The sequence below is a fragment of the Cricetulus griseus genome (genome assembly GCF_003668045.3).
Source record: "Cricetulus griseus strain 17A/GY chromosome 1 unlocalized genomic scaffold, alternate assembly CriGri-PICRH-1.0 chr1_0, whole genome shotgun sequence".
NCBI classification, from domain to species: Eukaryota; Metazoa; Chordata; class Mammalia; order Rodentia; family Cricetidae; genus Cricetulus; species Cricetulus griseus.
This window is the reverse complement of record NW_023276806.1, coordinates 129,587,384-129,607,348: the sequence shown is the minus strand read 5'-3', so window position 1 is coordinate 129,607,348 and position 19,965 is coordinate 129,587,384. Positions and strand designations below refer to the sequence as shown.

At 49.0% G+C, this 19,965-nt stretch overlaps 2 protein-coding genes across 3 annotated transcripts; both read left to right on the top strand.

Moving 5' to 3' along the window:
* Positions 1-1,933: 1,933 nt before the first annotated feature.
* Positions 1,934-2,972, top strand: Apof (apolipoprotein F). The gene has a single exon (XM_035451047.1). It carries the CDS (start codon positions 1,940-1,942, stop codon positions 2,849-2,851), a length of 912 nt encoding a protein of 303 aa, XP_035306938.1. The 5' UTR covers positions 1,934-1,939; the 3' UTR covers positions 2,852-2,972.
* A 383-nt stretch (positions 2,973-3,355) lies between these two features.
* Positions 3,356-18,933, top strand: Stat2 (signal transducer and activator of transcription 2). Of its 2 annotated transcripts, XM_027392714.2 has the most exons (24): positions 3,356-3,521; positions 6,956-7,093; positions 7,233-7,380; positions 7,843-7,938; positions 8,269-8,358; positions 8,449-8,524; positions 8,935-9,020; positions 9,145-9,296; positions 10,704-10,862; positions 10,971-11,063; positions 11,450-11,509; positions 12,355-12,372; positions 12,937-13,030; positions 13,145-13,192; positions 13,261-13,344; positions 13,511-13,609; positions 13,706-13,841; positions 13,973-14,025; positions 14,143-14,237; positions 15,112-15,248; positions 15,998-16,180; positions 16,371-16,428; positions 17,204-17,490; positions 17,734-18,933. In XM_027392714.2, the coding sequence occupies exons 2-24, from the start codon at positions 6,963-6,965 to the stop codon at positions 17,877-17,879; spliced, it is 2,529 nt and encodes an 842-aa protein (XP_027248515.1). In that variant the 5' UTR covers positions 3,356-3,521; positions 6,956-6,962; the 3' UTR covers positions 17,880-18,933. The 2 variants fall into 2 exon arrangements, with proteins under 2 accessions (XP_027248515.1, XP_027248517.1); XM_027392716.2 differs by lacking the exons at positions 3,356-3,521; positions 7,233-7,380 and having other exon boundaries at positions 6,955-7,093.
* Positions 18,934-19,965: the final 1,032 nt, after the last annotated feature.

The window sequence follows — 19,965 nt, the reverse complement described above, 5'->3', positions numbered from 1 at the left end:
CAGGTATCAGAAGGGGAAAAAACAGTTTGTCGGTGTGGGGCAAAGGTTAGGAGGACAGAGTCGGCTCCAGGAAGAGTCGGTAAATATTTGTAACTACCATATCCTTCGCTTTTGTAATTCACAGGGTTCGGGCTTCCTAATGATATGGTAGGTATGGTAGGGAAAAGGTGGGATCAAAAACAATATTCACTCAGATCTTGAAGACACTATAGCAAATGGGATGTTTATTCAGCCTGCTTCTAGCTTTCCCTCCAAACTAGTGAGCTCTCTCATAACTTTTTTTCTCAATATGTATTTTTTTTTCTAGATTGGGTTTCTCTATGTAGCTCTGGCTGTCCTGGAACTCACTCTGTAGACCAGGTTGGCCTCGAAGTCAGAGATCTGTCTACCAGGATTAAAGGTATGTGCCACCATGGTCTGCCTGGCTGGTCTCATAACTTCTTAAAATATGTGTGAAAAGACTGGAGAGGAAAAAAAAAAAGCCGGGAGTTTAATCCCAGCACTCAGGAGGCAGAGGCAGGCGGATCTCTGTGAGTTCGAGGCCAACCTGGGTTCCAGCGTGAGTTCCAGGATAGGCTCCAAAAGCTACACAGAGAAACCCTGTCTCGAAAAACAAACAAACAAACCAAAAATACTGGAGAGGTGGGTCATTTGTTAAGAACACTTGCTGCTATGTACAAGACCAAGGCTCAGTTCCCAGCACCCACATAGCAGCCTGCAAACATCTGTAGCCCAAGTTCCAGGGAATCCAACCTCTTCTGGTCCCCTTGGGCACTATAAACATATAGTACACTTAACATTCATACCAGAAAAACACTCATACACATAAAACAAAACCCACAAAAACCACAGATCTTTACAAAAAAAAAATATGGGTGAAAAGGCTGGAGAGATGGCTCAGAGGTTAAAAGCACTGGCTGCTCTTCCACAGGTCCTGAGTTCAATTCCCAGCAACCACATGGTGGCTCACAACCATCTATAAAGAGATATGTGTCCTCTTCTGGCCTGCTGGCACACAAGCAGCAAGCAGGAACATTGGATTCATAATAAATTAATCTTTAAAAAAAAAAAGGTGGGGCGGTGGTGGCACACATGGTGGCACACACCTTTAGTCCCAGCACTTGGGAGGCGAAGGCAGGCAGATCTCTGTGAGTTCGAGACCAGCCTACTCTACAAGAGCAAGTTCCAGGACAGCCTCCAAAGACACACAGAAATCCTGTCTTGAACCGCTTCCCCCCCAAAAAATATGGGTGAAGATGTATCAGTGAAATGGAAGTCTCCAAGGACTACCTGGTAACTAGCAATACAACCTAGCAGTTGTCTGTACATGGCAGTCCTCAACATTGCCTCTGTCTCCAAGCTCACCTGCTCACCTTTGTCCTCGTCCTGCATTAACCCCAGGCAACCTTCCTGGAGTATGCCCTCCCTGGTTAAAGCAGCTGGTTTCAAGGTTGAACCTTTCTATCCCTGCTTATTTGCAAAGGTCCTGGCCAATGTCAACACTGGGAGCCTCATCTGTACTGTAGGGACTGATGGGCCTGTTCTAGCCCTCAGTCCTAGCACTTCCACTGCAGTGGCCTCAAATATCTCCTCTCCATAGGACAGAGAACTGGGTAGAACAGGAGGAGCTGACAAACCTACCCAAGAGGTCTTATTTCTCCATGACTGCACTGTATGGTAATCTGGGTCTCCTATGAATGGGTGGGAACAAAACAGGGAGGTTCCTGTGACCTAGAAATGACAGAGACTAAGGAGAAATTGAATTGCATTTCCCATATCCTACTCCTTTACTAAAAAAAAAAAAAAAAAAAAAAAAAAGGTTGGAGGTAGGTGGTGGTGGTGTCCCCTGAATCTTGGGCCTCCTTTAAGACTATAGCCTTCAGTGAAATGGTTTGCATGTTTTGGGGTTTTCCTTTTTCCAGGGTGCTCTGCTCCAGACATGCACAGCCTGCGACTCCTGATGATGGCAGTTCAGCTGCTCTGCTGCCTCCTGCTGTGTCCTGTGGATGCCGTTTCACACAGAGAGCCAACAAGTCCCTCTGCGATGCTCCCTCCCTTGGCGTTGGGATACCAGTTGCCCTCCTCAGACCCCTTGTCCTGCCAGGTCCTGCTCCCAAAGTCCCTGCCTGGCTTCACTCACATGCCCCCTCTCCCCAAGTTCCTGGTAGGCCTGGCTCTGAGGAACGCTCTGGAGGAAGCTGGCTGCCAGGCTGATGTCTGGGCTCTGCAGCGGCAGCTTTACCGACTGGGAGGTGTGGAGGCTACACAGGCCCTCATCCACCATCTCCAAGAGCTCCAGAAAGGTGGACTTGAGGACCAGCAAGTGTCGGTAGACGCCTTATCTTCTGCTCTGCAGCTCTTAGCCTGGGAGCAGCCAGGTCCAAAGAGGGTCCCACGCTCTCTTTCTAACGCAGCCTGTGACAATGAGCGGGAGCAGAGTGTGCACAGTGTGGTTGGGCTGCTGCCGGCAGTGGGGACCTACTACAATCTAGGCACAGCATTGTACTATGCCATTCAGAACTGCTCCGACAAGGCCAAGGAGCGAGGCAAAGAGGGAGCCTTAGATCTGGGTTATGACCTTTTGATGGCCATGGTGGGTGTGTCAGGGGGGCCGGCTGGTGTGGTGATAAGTGCTACTCTTAAGCCAGCATTGAAGGCTGGGGTTCAGCAGCTGATCCGATATTATTATGACGAGAAAGAGGTGAGCCTCTCTCTGCCGGAGACCGTGCAGGAAGACCGTGACTTCGAAGAAACAACCATGACTACTTTGGTGTCAGAAGTTGAAAGTACATTTTCCTACTGGGACCAAGCCTTGGAACAGGACTACAGTATCTGGGCATACAAGAGGTAGTAACAAACAACAAATAAATGGAAAATTCTGACAGAGAAGGAGTAGTATAGATGGATGGATGGGTTTGGGGTATTGTCATCACTTGCCAGTCATTTCTTGAAACTCAGTTTTTTATGTTTCTAATGAGGGAGTAGTGAGTTTTCACCTGAACAAGTGGTTATGGAAATTAAAAACTGATAACACGATCCTATGGTATTTATCATTATGTCCTCAAAAATATGTGCCTCGGCTCTTCCCTCCCTACCTAAAGTATCGAAATGCAAGTCCCACCCCTTCTGCGGAGTCCTTGGTGCCTCTGCACGCTCTGGTTTCGTTTCCTTTTCCTGGGAGTGCAGGTTCGGGAAAGTCAGCTGCTTGAATTCTTGGGTATGACATTAGTTGGGTTCCGCCCCTCTGGGAGCCTCTTCGCCAAACACGGAGCTCGGCGGTGTGGTTTCCAGCAGCTCGCCCAGCCCGGTGGTGGGCGGGGCCAGGACTCCGCCAATGAGGGCGTGACGTGGGAAGGGCGTGGGCGAGCCTCAGCCAGAGCCCGGAACGGCGAATCCGTAGGGCCCGGTGATCACGGTCTGGGTCCGCCGAAGTCAGGGGCGGGGTGGGGTTCTTGAGCCGCCCGGAGGAGTGGAAGTTGCCGCGGGAGCCACTGGGAGGAGCGGCACCGGAGCCTCAGAAGGTACAGGCCCGGAGAGCGTGTGCGGAGCAGGGAGGCGTGAGTTCGATCTCGGGAAGGGCCACTGCCCCCGGGATGCCCCTGTCCGGGATGTCACACCCTCGCTTTGCTTTTACTTTTCAGCCCTGTCGACCTTCTTCCAAAACTCCTCCGCAAACCCTGAAGCCTGGCATGCAGCATTTGACCCTTGTCATAAGCCAAAGCGTTATCTGTCTATCATCTGTTTGTTATTTAATTTGTAAGCATGCTTTGTCTGTGTGCCACATCCGTGCAGTGCTTGTGTTGGTCAGAAGAGGTCGTCAGATCTGGGACTGGAATGCTGGTCATAAATTGCCATGTGGGAGCTGGGAATCGAACCCAGTGGGGTCGTCTGGAACAGCAGCCAGAGCTCTCACCCGCTGAGCTGTGTTCCCAGCCCCTTTGCATAATATTTTATCCTTACCAAAATAAATAAATAAATGAAAACACGGACATCCTTATTTGTTATGTATGTATATATGCATATATACATACAATCAAATATATATATCAAATATATATACAAATATAAACTGTAAAGTCCTGGGAGATGAAACTGCTTGCTTAAGGTTACACACACAGTCTAGTTTATTTCAGAAAATTTTATTTAGTGTAAAATTGAGAGGGTGAAGCTAGAGAAAGCACTTTGCAGCTCCCATAACCGCAGTACAGTCCACTTAGGAAGACTTGTTTGTTTTGAGGCAGGGTTTAGCCCTGCCTGTCCTGGAACTTGCTGTGCAGACCGGGCTGGGCCTCTGCTTCCCCAGTGCTGGGATTCAAGGTGTGCACCACCACAGCCAGCAACTTTTTTTTTCTCTTATGTTTGGTTTCTTATTTAAATCTCAGAATTTACTTGTTCCCTTGCTTGGATACTAGTCCTTTAATTCCTGAAGAACTGGGATCTTGTCTTTAAAATGATGTTTGTTTGTTTGTTTTTTGAAGCAGGGTTGGTTTCTCTGTGTAGCTCTGGAGCCTGTCCTGGAACTAGCTCTTTTAGACCAGGCTGGTCTCAAACTCATAGAGATCCACCTGCCTCTGCCTCCCAAGTGCTGGGATTAAAGACTTGTGCAACCACCGCACAGCAATGTTTTTGTTTCTTAAAAGCAATACAGGCGTGGTGGTGGTGGTGCACACCTTTGACCCCAGCACTCTTGACACCTTTAACACCCAGACAAGTGGATCTCTGAGTTCAAGGCCAGCCTGGCTACAGAGTGAGTTCCAGAACAGCCAGAACTACACAGAGAAACCCTGTCTGGAATAAATAAATAAATAAATAAATAAATAAATAAAAGAGTCAAATACCTGTCTGATGTTGTAGTTATGTAGTTCAGCTAGAGCATTCACAGAGCACAAGAGAGGTCCTCTGTTTGATCTCCAGCAAGGGGCGGTCAAGGATTATTATTAGAAAGCTAAAATGAAAAATTGGCTCTTGGTGGGTGGAGAGACAGCTAAGTGGCTAAGAGAGCTCATTGCTCTTGCAGAGGACTGGGGTTCAGTTCTGAGCACCCAAACTGGGAGACTCACAACATCCTGAAAGTCAAACTCCACAAGCTCTTATGTTTTAAATTAACCCATTTATATTCCTTTACTTACTGCCGTGCAGTTCATGTGTTGTTACCTCATTTTGTACACGTCCTGTTTCCTCTGCATCTGGCTGGCGACTCCTAAGACTCTTCCCTTCTTTCCAGCATTCTCCTAGTGTGGCTCTCCTGCCCAGCTATAGGCCAGTCAGCTCTTTATTAACCATTGAGGGTAATACATATTCACAGTGTACAAAAACTGATTGATCCACAGGCTGGAGAGATGGCTCAGTGGTCAAGAGCACTGACTGTTCTTCCAAGAGGTCCTGAGTTCAATTCCCAGCAACCACATGGTGGCTCACAACCACCTTGAATGAGATCTGGTGCCCTCTGCTGGCATGAAGGCAGAAGACATAATAAATAAATAAAACCTTTAAAACAAAACAACAACAACAAATGATCCACAGCAGCCCTGCCTGACCTAAATTCACTATGTAGCTGAGCCTGCCCTTAATGCTCCTGCCTCCAACTGCTAAGTGCTGGTATTACAGGCATGTGCCACCAGGCTCAGGTCTTGAAAGTTACTAGTAAACAAAAAGTACTACATATGACAACTATTTAATAGTATTCCCTGGAAAAACTAAAGTAAACTGTAATAAGAACTATCTTTAGAGAGAAAGGACAGAAACCAAAACCGAGAATAGAAGCAATGTAATCTGTATCTTGTTTTTTTTTTTTTTTTTTTTTTTTTTTTTTCAAGACAGGGTTTCTCTGTGTAACAGCCCTAGCTGTCCTGGCACTCACTCTGTAGACCAGGCTGGCCTCTAACTCAGAGAAATCTGCCAGTCTCTGCCTCCCAAGTGCTGGGACTAAAGGTGTACACCACCACAGCCCGGCTATTTTCTGTGTCTTTTAAAGATTCTTTTTATGTTTTTGAGTTTTGTGTATATGTATGTAGGCATACCACCTAAGTGCCTGATATTCTCAGAAGTCTAAAGAGGGCATCCATCCAATCGATCCCCTAGGAATGGAATTTAGCGCCACGTGGGTGTTAAGAATCAAAAACTCCTCCTCTAAAAGAGCAACAAGTGCTCTTAAACACTGAGCCAAGACGGGCGTTGGTGGCCCACGCCTTTAATCCCAGCACTCGGGAGGCAGAGGCAGGCAGATCTCTGTGAGTTCGAGACCAGCCTGGTCTAAAGAGCTAGTTCCAGGGCAGGCTCCAAAGCCACAGAGAAACCCTGTCTCGGAAAAAAAAAAAGAAAAACCCAAAAAAATAAAAACAAACAAACAAACAAAAAACTGAGCCAAATCTCCAGCCCCTTTTCTGTATCTTTTAATTGTATAATTGAAACATTTTTTTTTCCAAGACAGGGTTTCTCTGTGGCTTTGGAGGCTGTCTTGGAACTAGCTCTTGTAGACCAGGCTGGTCTAGAACTTATAGAGATCCACCTGCCTCTGCCTCCCAAGTGCTGAGATTAAAGGCATGCACCACCAACGCCAGCCTAATTGAAACATTTTAAATTAGAACAAAAGTTACATAGTCAGACTTGGAGGCTTATGCTGAAATCCTAGCACTTGGGAGGCTGAGGTGGCATTGTTTTGATTTCTAGGCCAGCTGGGTTATTTGAGTGAGCCCCTGGATTTGTTTTCTGAGACAGGGTTTCTCTGTGTAGCCCTGGCTATCCTGGAACTCTCTCTGTAGACCAGGCTGGCCTTGAACTCACAGAGATCCTCCTGCCTCTGCTTTCCGAGTGCTGGGACTAAAGGTATACACCACCACTGCCCAGCCTGTTCATTTTTTATAAACCAAACAATAAACTCATAAATCATCATGAGACTATGGATAGTTTGGCTCCATAAAATGTTGAATTGAGAACTGATATCCTTTCCATTCAGAGTCCAGATGGCGCAATGGGAGACACTGCAGAATCTTGACAGCCCGTTTCTGGACCAGCTGCACCAGCTATACTCTCAAAGCATCCTGCCAATGGATGTTAGACAGCACTTGGCTGCCTGGATTGAAGACCAGAACTGGTGAGGGCTTTGGGAATCCAGGTGGTTTCTTTCTTCTGAGCCAACAGGGTCCTAGTTAGAGACGTCCTGGGCAGGGTGGGAGATCTCACAGCAGTGGTGACTTTACAGAGATCTTAGTCCTTTTGTGCCTGGTCCTCAGGCGGGAGGCCTCGCTAGGCAATGATCAGTCCAAGGCCAACATGCTGTACTTCAACATCCTGGACCAGCTGAACCAGTGGGACCACTCCTCAGACCCTGATTGCTTTTTATTGCAGCATAACTTGCGAAAATTCAGCCGGGACATCCAGGTACCGGGAAAAGCTTGGACTAGGGGCTGGAGAGATAGCTCAGAGGTTAAGAGCACCGACTGCTCTTCCAGAGGTCCTGAGTTCAATTCTCAGCAACCACATGGTGGCTCACAACCATCCGTTAAGAGATCTGGTGCCCTCTTCTGGTGTGCAGATATACACGGAAGCAGAATGTTGTATACATAATAAATAAAATCTTAAAAAAAAAAAAAAAGCTTGGACTAACGGGATGGGACTCACCTCTGAGTGTAGGGTAAGGGCATCTGTTCCTAAAGATGCAAAGCGAGGGGATAGAGCCTGGACTTGGTGTATCACTGGCATAGTAAAGGACTGATACGGGTAGATACGGAGGTGGCCAGGGACCCTGATGAGGGACAATACTAGAGAAACTGAGAGCAGGTTCTGGACTGGCAGGCCGTTAAGGTAGTTAAATGGACTGATCCTTCTGTTTTCCCCACTTAGACCTTTTCTAATGGCCCTACCCAGCTGGCTGGGATGATCTTTAACCTTCTCCTGGAAGAGAAAAGAATTCTGAATCAGGCTCAAAGGGCTCAGGAGGTAAGGACGAATGGGATGTTGGAAGCTCTTGGGATAGAAAGACACCATGGAAAGGGCTCAGAGAACTTGTCTCTGACCAGGATCTCCCCACATCCTGCAGTATATTTCAGGTCCCGATTTTAGGGATGAAAAGTCAGCGTTTATTCTGGGAAGGGGAGAGGGTGCACAGCTTTACTCCCAGTGCTTGGGAGGCAGAGGCAGGCGGATCTGTGAGTCTGAGGCCAGCCTGGTCTACGGAGCTAGTTCCTGGACAGCTAGGGCAGCATAGTGAAACCCTGTCTTGGAAAAGAAAAGAAAGAGTTCAAACACACTCAGATTCTCTTGTTTCAGGTACAAGCCAGGCCAGCTCCTGAAGTGGCAGTGGGAAGCCAGCAGCTTGAGACTGAATCCCGAATCCTGGATTTACAGGCTAGGGTTGAGGTCGGTGGATGTGGCAGGTGTCGGGTGGAGAGAGGATGCAGTTTTCCACCCCCTCAGAGCAGCCTTATTGGGGTCCCATCTTCTCTACAGATGTTGGTGAGATCCATCAGGCAACTGAAAGACCTGCACGACGTCTTCAGCTTCAGATACACGGTTTTCACTCAAAGTAGGTCCACTCAAAGTGGGAGAGAGCCAGGGGCCATCTCAGAAACCTAGTGTAGATGATGACAGAAACTGAATCCTCTAGCAAGCAGCTGACCCCTCCCTCAGCTGTCTATGTCAGTATCAGCGGTCCCGTCCATATACAAAACAGTGGTGCCAGGGCGTGTTGTAGGGCGGAACAGAGATGTGGCTGTGGAATGGCCAGTAAGTGATGGAGGGCTGATGTAGAAAGCTGCCACGGCAGGTTGAGTGGCTTCTGGTCCATTCAGAATTTGTCCATGGGACTCCAGGTGCCTGTCCTTCACCTAGTGCTCCCTTCCTCTCCCTCCACCCATCATTCCCTGTTCCTGACTGAGACCCTGGCCAGGAAAGAGAGTAGGAACCCATGAGCTGACTCGTGGTTCTGTGTTTCAGAGAAGACATCATCTTTGGACCCTCATCAGAAGGAACAGTTCCAGCTTGTACAGACAACAGCCAATGAACTGGACAGAATGAGAAAGGTGAAGGCAGTTAACAGCTAGGGCAGAAGGGAACCACAGGGAGGGGGCTCTGGCCCTCTTAACAGCTGATTGATGATGAGGTGGTGGTGAGAGGTACTTAGCACTCGAATTTTCCTTATGCTAGGAAGTGCTGGATACGTCCAGAACACTAGTAGGCCGATTAACCACCCTGGTTGACCTGTTGCTGCCAAAATTGGATGAGTGGAAGGTGCAGCAGCAGAAATCTTGCATTGGAGCCCCACTGCCAGAGCTGCAGCTGGAACAGCTGGAACAGTGGTAAGAGGAAAAGATATTTCCTTCCCATCCTCATGCACACACCAGGCCTAGCCCTCATGGTTCCAGGACAGAATGAACAAAAAGAGGGCTCTGAGCTGAGTGTGGTGTTGGTGTCCAGGGATCCAGGTTCTATAGAGGAAACACATAAGAACTGAGAGTTCAGGCTAGTCTGGAGTGTATACTGAGACCCTGCTTGAAGACACACACACACACACACACACACACACACACACACACACACACACACAAAGAAGAAAGAAAAAAACCACCCCAGCATCTGAGGAAATGGCTCCATCAGGAACAAGCTTGCTATTCGAGCATAGGGCCTGAGTTCAGATTCCAAGCACCTACATAAAAGCTGGGCATAGCCAGGCGGTGATGGCACACACCTTAATCCCAGCACTCAGGAGGCAGAGGCAGGTAGATCTCTGTGAGTTTGAGGCCAGCCTCGAACTAAATAGTGAGTTCCAGGACAGCCAGGGCTGTTACACAGAGAAATCCTGTCTCGAAAAAACCAAATGAAAAAAAAAAAAATGCTGGGCCTAATACCAGGTACCTGTAACCCCAGCACCAAGTCGGAAGAAATAGTCAGAGACCCAGGGTTTGCTGGCCAGCCTCTTAGGCAAAATGGTGAGAACCAGGTTCAGTGAGAGAGCCTGTCTCAGAGAGCTGAGGAGCCATCAATGACGATGCACAACTCTGACCTGCACATATCGCACCTCCTGTACAAAATAAAGTGTCATCATGTTAATAAAACTTTTATCAGTTTTGTGTAACAAAGCAGTTTTGAGTTTAATCTCTTGGAGTAAAAATTGTGTTGAATCAGGTTAGTATTGGCTCATGTCTTTCATCCCAGTACCTGGGAGGCAGAGGCAGGTGGATCTCCAGAGTGAGCTCCAGGGTAGCCTGGGCTACACACAGAAACTCTGACTAGGGAAAAATTGTATTGAATACTTTGCCATATGTTTCCTGCATTGTTTGTTTGTGACAGGGTCTCATGTGTCCCAGGCTGGCCTTAAACTCTCGAACCCTCCTACTTAACCTTGAGAGTGTGGAAGAACAAGGAGGCAGTGGCATACCTGGTTCTGGGTTCTTTTTTAGTCGAGTGAGGTTTTTGTTTTGTTTTATTTTATTTTGTGTGCATTAGTGTTTTGCCTCATGTATGCCTGGGAAGGGTGTTGGGTCCCCTGGAACTGGAGTTACAGACAGCTGTGAGCTGCTATGTGGGTGCTGGGAACTGAACTTGGGTCCTCTGGAAGAGCAGCCAGTGCTCTTAACCCCTGAGCCATCTCCCCAGCCCCTCAAGTCAGTTTCCAACCCTCCACATTATTAAAAGGAGAGCACCCAGAACCTCAGTGGGGCCCTGTGAAACTCACACATCCTCTCTCTCCGGACTGTGTCATGCAGGTTGACGGCTGGAGCAAAGCTCCTGTTCCACCTTCGACAGCTGCTGAGACAGCTGAAGGAAATGAGCCACATGCTTAAGTATGACGGGGACATGTTCAGCAAAGGGGTGGACCTGCAAAATGCCCAAGTCACAGAGTTACTACAACGCCTGCTCCAAAGGTCTGGTGGCCTGGGAGGGGTCTGTGGTGGGAGGAACAAGGAAGAAACGTGGGGTTCCGGTTGTTACAGACACTGAACTGTTATCTTCTCTCCATGCCTCTTCCTTAGGTCCTTTGTGGTAGAAACCCAGCCCTGCATGCCCCAAACCCTTCATCGACCCCTCATCCTGAAGACTGGGAGCAAGTTCACTGTCCGAACAAGGTTGCTTGATTTTCTAACCCCTGCCTTGTTTTCTCCTACTCTGCCATTGTACCTTTTCTGACTTTGCAGATTCTTTAGCTGATGGAAATTTCTTCTTCCCCCTCCAGTCTACCTTCCCCTTCTAGTCCCCCACCCCCCCACACACACAGTTTTTTCTACACATCTGACCTTATCAAGAATTTGAGAACTAGGCAGTGGTGGTGCACGACTTTAATCCCAGCACTCGGGAGGCAGAGGCAGGATCTCTGTGAGTTTGAGGCCAGCCTGGTCTCCAGCGCTAGTTCCAGGGCAGCCAGGACTGTTATACAGAGAAACCCTGTCTCGAAAACAAACAACAACAAATTTAAGATTGACCACTATATCCAACCCATCTCCTTTCCCCCCAGACTGCTGGTGAGACTCCAGGAGGGCAACGAGTCACTCAAAGCAGAGGTCTCCATTGACAGGTAAGTTGAGCGGCTGAAGGATGTGACTAAGATGGCCAGTGGGGATGGACTGGTGCCAGCGGTAGTCGCTGCACAGCTGGACCCTCAGACTGCCTCCTGTCCGTGCCATTCTACCTTACAGAAGTGAAGCCAGGAGTTGTAGTGCACCCCTTTAATGGGGGGAGGGAGGCAGAGGTAGGGAGATCTCTGTGAGTTTGAGGCCAGCCTGGTGTATAGCGTGAGTTCCAGGGCAGCCAGGGCTACACAGAGAAACCCTGTCTCAAAAAAAAAAAACAAAAACAAAAACAAAAAACAAAAACAAAAGAAAAATAAAACAACAAAAACCACACACACGGGGTTGGAGAGATGGCTCAGAGGTTAAGAGCACTGACTGTTCTTCCAGAGGTCCTGAGTTCAATTCCCGGCTGACAACCATCTGTTATGAGATCTGGTGCCCTCTGCTGGCATGCAGGCACAAGACCGTATACATAATAAATGAATAAAATCTTTAAACAACAACAACAACAACAACAAAAAAACCACACACACAAAAACTAAACAACAGCAGCAAAGCCCACCCCCCTCTCACCAAGCACACACTCGCTGCCATGCAGCGTGTCTCAGGCTCGTTTTACTAACACAGCCACCAGGTGGGTATTAGTGACAAATAAGGACATGAACTCAGAAATACCGTGTCTCGTCTGACAGGCCATGTGGCCAGTGAACTCTAGAACCTGTCCTGACTACCAAGACCAAATTCCTATCCACTTTTACCTCCTGAGTGGAGGCTTGGTGGGACGGGGTGCTTCTGAGCCATCTCCCTGTCCCCCACAGGACCAGTGATTGTCTTTTTTCTTTCTTTTCAGGAATTCAGAGTTACCAGGGTAGGTGTCTGATAAGCACATGCACTCTGCATACATGGCCTGCACTACCACGGTTGGCAACACCGGTGGGGTCCACGGAAGGAAGGGGATGTGGGTGGGGCATGGACAACAGGAGAAGAGGAAGTCTGAAATGAAGTGGGATTTTTGTTTTTTTATTTGGATTTTAGTTACAGAAAGAGCTAGTGTGTGTGTGTGTGTGTGTGTGTGTGTGTGTGTGTGTGTACATGCCCAAGATCAAGAAAGAAAAATATGGAAATATGTATAGATCAGAGGACAACTAGTGGGAGTCTGCTCTTTCCTCCCACCATGTGGGTCTTGGGGTTTGAACTCAAGTAATCAGGCTTGGCCACAACCTCTCTGCCTGTTGAGCCATCTCACTGGCCCTTTCCTGCTGATTCTTAAAACTAACTCTGAGTATGGCATAGTGGGATACACCTGAAACTTCAGTACTTAGGAGTCTGGGGCAAGAGGATCACTGAGAATACAAGGCCAGCCTGGGCTACAGAGACAGACAGACAGACACTAACTTGCTCTTTGTCTCCGTATATCTTTTCCCTGGAACAGCTTCCGGAAATTCAACATTCTGACCTCAAACCAAAAAACCTTGACCCCTGAGGAGGGCCAGAGACAAGGTTTAGTTTGGGACTTTGGCTTCTTGGTAAGAAGGGTTAATAGAATTGGCCACTAATTCGAAGGACCAGGGTTGGAGGAATATTTCCAGGTCTTGGCCTTTGGGTCCCCTCCCTGGCATTGTATTTCCCTCCGTTCACAGACGCTGGTGGAGCAACGTTCTGTGGGGACAGGAAAGGGCACCAATAAGGTAAGGCTGGGGGGACTCTCCAGAGCCTCGACTGACCAAGGAGCCCTCTAATCACTGTGACTCTCCAGGGGCCGCTGGCCGTAATGGAGGAGTTACATGTCATCAGCTTTGTGGTGCAATACGTGTACCAAGGTCTGAAGATGGAGCTGCAGGTGAGTGAGGGGAAGCAGGGAAGGAGGAGGCAGCACATTTAGAAGAAACACACAGGGGGCACCGCACAGACACCAACGGAAGTGTCCCAAGGTCTCCCAGAGTGAGGTGTCATCCAGGCCCCAAGGCAGACGTCTGCCACCACCATGACTTCTGTCTGTTTCCCAGACGGACACGCTCCCTGTGGTGATCATTTCTAACATGAACCAGCTCTCCATTGCCTGGGCCTCAGTTCTCTGGTTCAACATGCTCAGCCCAACCCCCCAGGTAGGAGGATGAGGTGAATGGGTGAGGAGCAGAGAGGAGTGAAGGCATGGCGGGAAGGGCTGCTTTTGAGCCATCTCACCTCCCTCTCCCCCACAGAACCCCAAATTCTTCTGCCATGCTCCTAAAGCCCCCTGGAGCTTGCTGGGGCCTGTTCTCAGTTGGCAATTCTCCTCGTATGTTGGCCGAGGCCTCAATTCTGAGCAGCTGGGCATGCTGAAGAACAAGCTCTTTGGTACAGTTTTTCTTTGTTCTCACTCTTTCCCTAGCCTAGCTTGCCCCTACCCTGTGTCCTATCCCAGGCCCTCTGCCTGGCCCCCATGGCCTCCTTCATTCATCCAAACCATCTGTGACCCTGTCCTACAGGAAAGAACTGCAGGATGGAGGATGCATTGTTGTCCTGGGTGGACTTCAGTAAGGTAATTCCCAGCAGCCTGTGTCTCTCTAGTCCCCAGTCCCAATTCTGGCCCTGCCTCGACCCTTCCCTACACTAAGGGTAGCTCCAATCTCTTCCTGCCTTTCCATTCCTCCTTCAGAGAGACAGCCCCCCTGGCAAGATCCCTTTCTGGACGTGGCTGGACAAAATTCTGGAGCTGGTCCATGACCACCTGAAGGAGCTCTGGAATGATGGGTAAGGCCTTTCTCAGCCCTCCTATCCAGGGTTTTCTCTCACTGGGCTCAGGAGTGGACTTCGTGCGCCCCCTTATGGCACGGGAGAGACCAAAAACTGACGGGAGGTCCCGTTAGTAATAGTAATTATGGCCTGTATTTGTCAAGTGTCTGCAGTGTTGCAGAGCCTGCAGGGTGCTCAGTCCCTGCAGGCTCTGTTCATTGTGTCACCAGTGTGGTGAATAGTTCCACCTTCAGTCTCATGAGGAAACCCATTCTTGGAGAAATTAGGAACTGGCTTAATGGACAGAATTGGGAATAGACTCAGGCTTGGGCAACTGTCCATCACCTGGCCTTTTTACACACACACACACACACACACACACACACACACACAGAGAGAGAGAGAGAGAGAGAGAGAGAGAGAGAGAGAGAGAGAGAGAGAGAGTCTCTATTATGTAGCTCTGGCTGGCTGTCCTGCAACTTGCTATGTAAACCACATTGGCCTTGAACTCACAAATCCACTTGCCTCTGCCTCCAGAGAGCTGGGATTAAAAATATTAGATGCTATGTCCAGCTCTATTGTGTTTTTACGTAGTGTGTGTGTGTGTAGTTAGTGTGTGTGTGTGTGTGTGTGTGTGTGTGTGTGTGTGTGTAGATCAGAGACTGGACTCAGGTGGTCAGGCTTGGTGGCAGGTACCTTTAGCTGCTGAGCCGTCTGTCACTCCTTACCTCATACCTTTCTTTATTGTATCCTCATTGAATGCTCACACCCCTTCAAATCTTGGGGGTAGGAGCATTGTCAAAGTGACAGAAATAGGGCCAAATCCCAGTTCCCACTTCCACACGAATGGGACAGGGACCTTGGGACCTTACAGTGACTTTGTCTGCTCCAGGCACATCATGGGCTTTGTGAGCCGGAACCAGGAACGCCGACTGCTGAAGAAGATGGTCTCTGGGACCTTTCTTCTGCGCTTCAGTGAAACTTCTGAGGGGGGCATCACTTGCTCTTGGGTGGAGCACCAGGATGATGGTTGGTGCCCCCATTATACCTCTTCACACACGCTGTCACATACCCCAATGACACACACACACACACACACACACACACACACACACACACACCATTACACACCCACACACCCCATCACATACACCCATCACATACACCCATCACACACCCCATTACACACACACACACACACACACACACACACACACACACACACCATTACACACCCACACACCCCATCACATACACCCATCACATACACCCATCACACACCCCATTACACACACATACACACACACACACACACACCACACATACACACACCACACACCCCATCACATACACCCATCACATACACCCATCACACACCCCATTACACACACACACACACACACACACACACACACACACACACACCATTACACACCCACACACCCCATCACATACACCCATCACATACACCCATCACACACCCCATTACACACACATACACACACACACACACACACCATCACATACACCCACCACACACCTCATTACACACACACATACACAGTCACACACACACACCCCATCACATACACCCATCACACACCCCCAACTGTTCCTGCAGTCTCTACTCTCTGCCAGGCACCCCACCCCACCCTCTCTGACCCTCTGTCTGCTCTTGGTTTCTGGGACTCTGCCTGGATCCCATAGTAGCTTTGAGGTTGGGCAGCTAAGGCAGAGAACTCTGGGGCTAGCCTCACCTCAAGCCCACTATTTTTCAGATAAAGTGATCATCTACTCCGTGCAGCCCTACACCAAGGAAGTGCTACAGTCACTCCCACTGACAGAAATAATCCGCCACTACCAGGTTCTTGCCGACGAGAACATCCCTGAGAACCCTTTACGCTTCCTCTATCCCAGAATCCCTCGGGATGAAGCTTTTGGGTGCTACTACCAGGAAAAAGGTTGGGATCATTGGCATACATCCTTCCTAGAGTGAAAGGTTCCTCAGATATTGGAAAGTCCATCTCCCTCCTTTCACACACAGGGCACATTTGTCCATGGCGCATGCCCCTTAATAGGGAGGTACATTTGTCAGGACTGTCACGTGTCCAACACATTGATCTCTCCCACCTCCTGTCTGTGTCCCCACAGTTAATTTTGAAGAGCGGAGGAAATACCTGAAACACAGGCTAATTGTGGTCTCCAACAGGTGAGATACAAACCCTTCACTCAAAATCCTCTGCCTGCTGACCCCAGGCACCAACTTCTCTCTTCTCTCATGGTTTCCTGCCATCTCCCTGGTGGCCATGATCAAAACCACTCACGTAATGGGACTCTTCCTGATGCCAGTCATAGTACTGGATTTTCTAAAACCTTTTGTTGTTCAGCCCTTATGAGGACCCACAGGAGTGGGTAACAGTAATGGTATCATATCAAACTCGGGCACAGCCATATGCAAAGGCAAAATGCTTGCACACAGAAAGTAAAAATAAACTTAAAAAAATGTAACTGATAATATGTGATTCATCTAGCTAGTAAGTGAGAGGGATTTCAAGGCCAGATGTGGTGGCAGTATGTGCCTATGATTCCAGCATTTGGGGAGTGGAGAGCAGAAGGCATACAAGTTCCAGTCTAGCCTTGGCTATGTAGAGATTTGAAGGGCCAGCCTGGGCTATATGAGACCCTGTCTCAAAGGAAGACAGAATAACAAAAATCTTAAAATCTTGATTATAAAGCCCAAGGCCTTTAGACCTTTGCATCTGTCCCCCACCCCAGGCAGGGTCTCACCATGTACACCAGACTGGTCTCAAACTCACAGAGATCCACCTGCCTCTGCCTCCTGAGTGCTGGGTAAAGCTATGTGCAAACACACCTAGATCCCCATCTCCTTCTTAGACTAGAAACACAGCCCCTGCTTGCTCTGCCTTTTCTCACTTTATCACACTCACTGAGTCTTGTCCCATTGTCTGTCCTTGTCTACCTAGACAGGTGGACGAGCTGCAGCAACCTCCAGAACTTAAACCGGAAGCAGAACTGGATCCGTTAGAGCTAAATGAAGATCTCATGTCAGCCATGACATTAGAACAAGACCTGGATTTACAGACGCTGCTGGAGGAAGGGCTGGATCTAGGGACAAAGCTGGAACTAAACCCCACACCGTGTGTGGACCCACAAACAATGCCAGAGGCAGACCCAGGACCTGCCTCGCAGCTGTCACCAGAGTCAGATTTACCTCAAGATCTGCAGCAGCTGAACATGGTGGATATGGAAAGTAAGTGACAAGGCCAGGCTGGGGAAGAGGGGACACCTTTAGCTACCTCACTCTGACCCATTACTAAAAGGTGAGCTCCAAGGCCCTGGTTAATTTCCCAATGTTAGGAAGTGCAAGCACCTCCTGTGTCCCACTCTGTTCTTCCATTTCCCAAGATCCCCTTCAGCCCCAGACTGTGCCTGTTCTTCTTGTTGGGAGCATCCAACTTGGATCAGGGACTGACATTTTCTCTGTGTGCTCTAGTTTTCAGAAACAACATCATAAATATTGATGACATCATGCCCCACGGTGACCCGCTGTTGGCTGATCAGAACATCGGAGACGAAGCCTACATGTCCTGCCAGAGCCATTTTGATGTGGATGGACCCTTGATTCCTTCTGATGACTAGAAGTCTCGTTCCCCTCTGTCCTCCCTACAGTGGGAGATGAGGCCTTCTGAGCTGGGTTAGCCATGGACTTTGGAGTAAGAGGTAAAAGTGTAAGATGGCTTTGAAGGTGCACCAAAGAATCAGAACAGACACTGGCCGTAGTCTTGCTAGGATCCTGAGTCTGCCTGCCATGCTGGGAGATGCAGGGGTCCTGAGGGCAAGCTAGGACATTTGAGAGATTGTTAGAGGATACCCAAGGCAGTGCTATCTTTGCAGTATGGTAAGATTTTAATGGTTTGATGATTGGTAAGGCCAAATTGGTGTGACCTTTGTGGGGAGCACAGAGATGGATGGAGTTTTGTCCTCCCTCCCCTTTGCTATCCTGGGTCTTGTCAAAGCCGGACTCTCAACTGTGGCAGGCAACTACACTGGCACTGAGCCATACCCCAAGTGCTTTAGTCCTGTCTAATGGCCACTTCAGGTCTAACTAACCCTTTCCTTTTCTTCTCCCTTGGCTCCCGACTCCAATTCTAAATCTCCTTTTTCCCTGTAGAGGCTGAGAGCTGTCTGCTTCAGCCCACCATGTGAACTCTATCCTAAGGATGAGCATGGCAAATAGTATTCCTCCTAGTGGTCTCCAGCCCTGCTCACCCCTCCCCTACACAACAATCCTGGTCCCTTAGGAAGATGTGAAGCTTTGCTGCCTTAGGCAGTCTCGCCTCTACTTCTCCAGTTCTTGAGAGAATCACTCCTGTAGGTCTGGGTGCTCAGGTTTCTGAGCACTGGGAATTTCTTCTTATAGTACTGGGTAGAATTGAGTGAAGAGACATGCTGCATCCAGGCTGTCTTACTAATAAGTTGTCACTCTTTTGTACATCGTTAATGTGAAAGCCAAGCGTGTCCCCTTAGGCGTGACCCGGGCAAGGACCTCAGAGCCATGAAGGTTTATCAGAGGCCTCTGGACATCCTTAAGCCTTGCCCAGGCCAGGGAACCCGGGAGCAACTGCCACTACTCTGAGGTGTGTTTGTGGTACAACTTGAGTGGCAAATGAACATGAGCCATACTGTGACTGTTTCCTGCCTGGTGTGTCAGTCCTGTTCAGGAAGGGGTTAATAACAGTGGGGAGAGGGGACAACAGTACCATGCTCAGCCATGAAGGTGTCATGAGCAAACGAAAAACCAAGGAGCTAGATAAGGAAGAGACACAAAGAGGAGCAGAGGAAACTCAGGGAACTAAAAGCAGAAGTCATAAGAAAAAAAGCCCCCGGCCCAGAGGTGAAGTTACGAAATTCAGCAAAAGCCAGGTGGTGGAACCTGTTTTTGATCCCAGCACTCAGGAGGCAGAGGCAGGTGGAACTCTGTAAGTTCAAGGCCAGCCTGGTCTACAAAGCAAGTTCTAGGACAGCAAGGACTACACAGGGAAAGCCTGTCTCAAAAAACAAAGGAAGGGGGATGTAGGGAGTCACCCTAGCCCCGCCCAATAGTCCTGGGGCAGGTACCAGGTGGACCCGGGGACTCGCCCATAAGGGCGTGGTGAAGGAAAGCCGGGATGACGTAAGGGAGCTTCTTAAGGGGCTGCACGTGGGGACGCGGGCTCCCTTTTGTTCTGGCGGCGCTGGCTGGGTTCTTAACCTAGCTCTGGCCTGTGTTTCACCCTGCTGTCCTCTGAAATAAAGAGACCTTAATCCAATAGGGGGAGGCAGAGGCAGGCGGATCTCTGTGAGTTCAAGGCCAGCCTGGTCTACAAGAGCTAGTTTCAGGACAGCCTCCAAAGCCAGAGAAACCCTGCCTCAACAAAAAAGAAAAAAAAAAAGGAAGGAGGGGGAGGGAAGGAAAGAAAGAAAAGAAAGAGGGAGAGAAAGGAAGGAAGGAAAGAAAGAAAGAAAGAAAGAAAGAAAGAAAGAAAGAAAGAAAGGAAGGAAGGAAGAAAGGAGGAAAGAAGGAGATCTGGCAAAGCCAGGCTGGGTGGTACATGCCTTTGATCCTAGCACTGAAGAGGAAGGTGGATCTGAGTTTTGAGCCAGCCAGGGTGACACATTAGAACCCAGAGAGAGAGAGAGAGAATTCCTTGTACCTGAGATTTTAGTAACAGTTCATTCCATTCCT

What these genes read in the sequence shown, in the direction of transcription:
- Apof (XM_035451047.1), top strand. Translation starts at nt 1,940, where the DNA reads ATGCACAGCCTGCGACTCCTGATGATGGCAGTTCAGCTGCTCTGCTGC.
- Stat2 (XM_027392714.2), top strand. Translation starts at nt 6,963, where the DNA reads ATGGCGCAATGGGAGACACTGCAGAATCTTGACAGCCCGTTTCTGGAC. An exon ending in AGGCTCAAAGGGCTCAGGAG is followed by an intron (nt 7,939 to 8,268) that starts GTAAGGACGAAT and finishes CTCTTGTTTCAG; the next exon opens with GTACAAGCCAGGCCAGCTCC. An exon ending in ATACACGGTTTTCACTCAAA is followed by an intron (nt 8,525 to 8,934) that starts GTAGGTCCACTC and finishes TCTGTGTTTCAG; the next exon opens with AGAAGACATCATCTTTGGAC.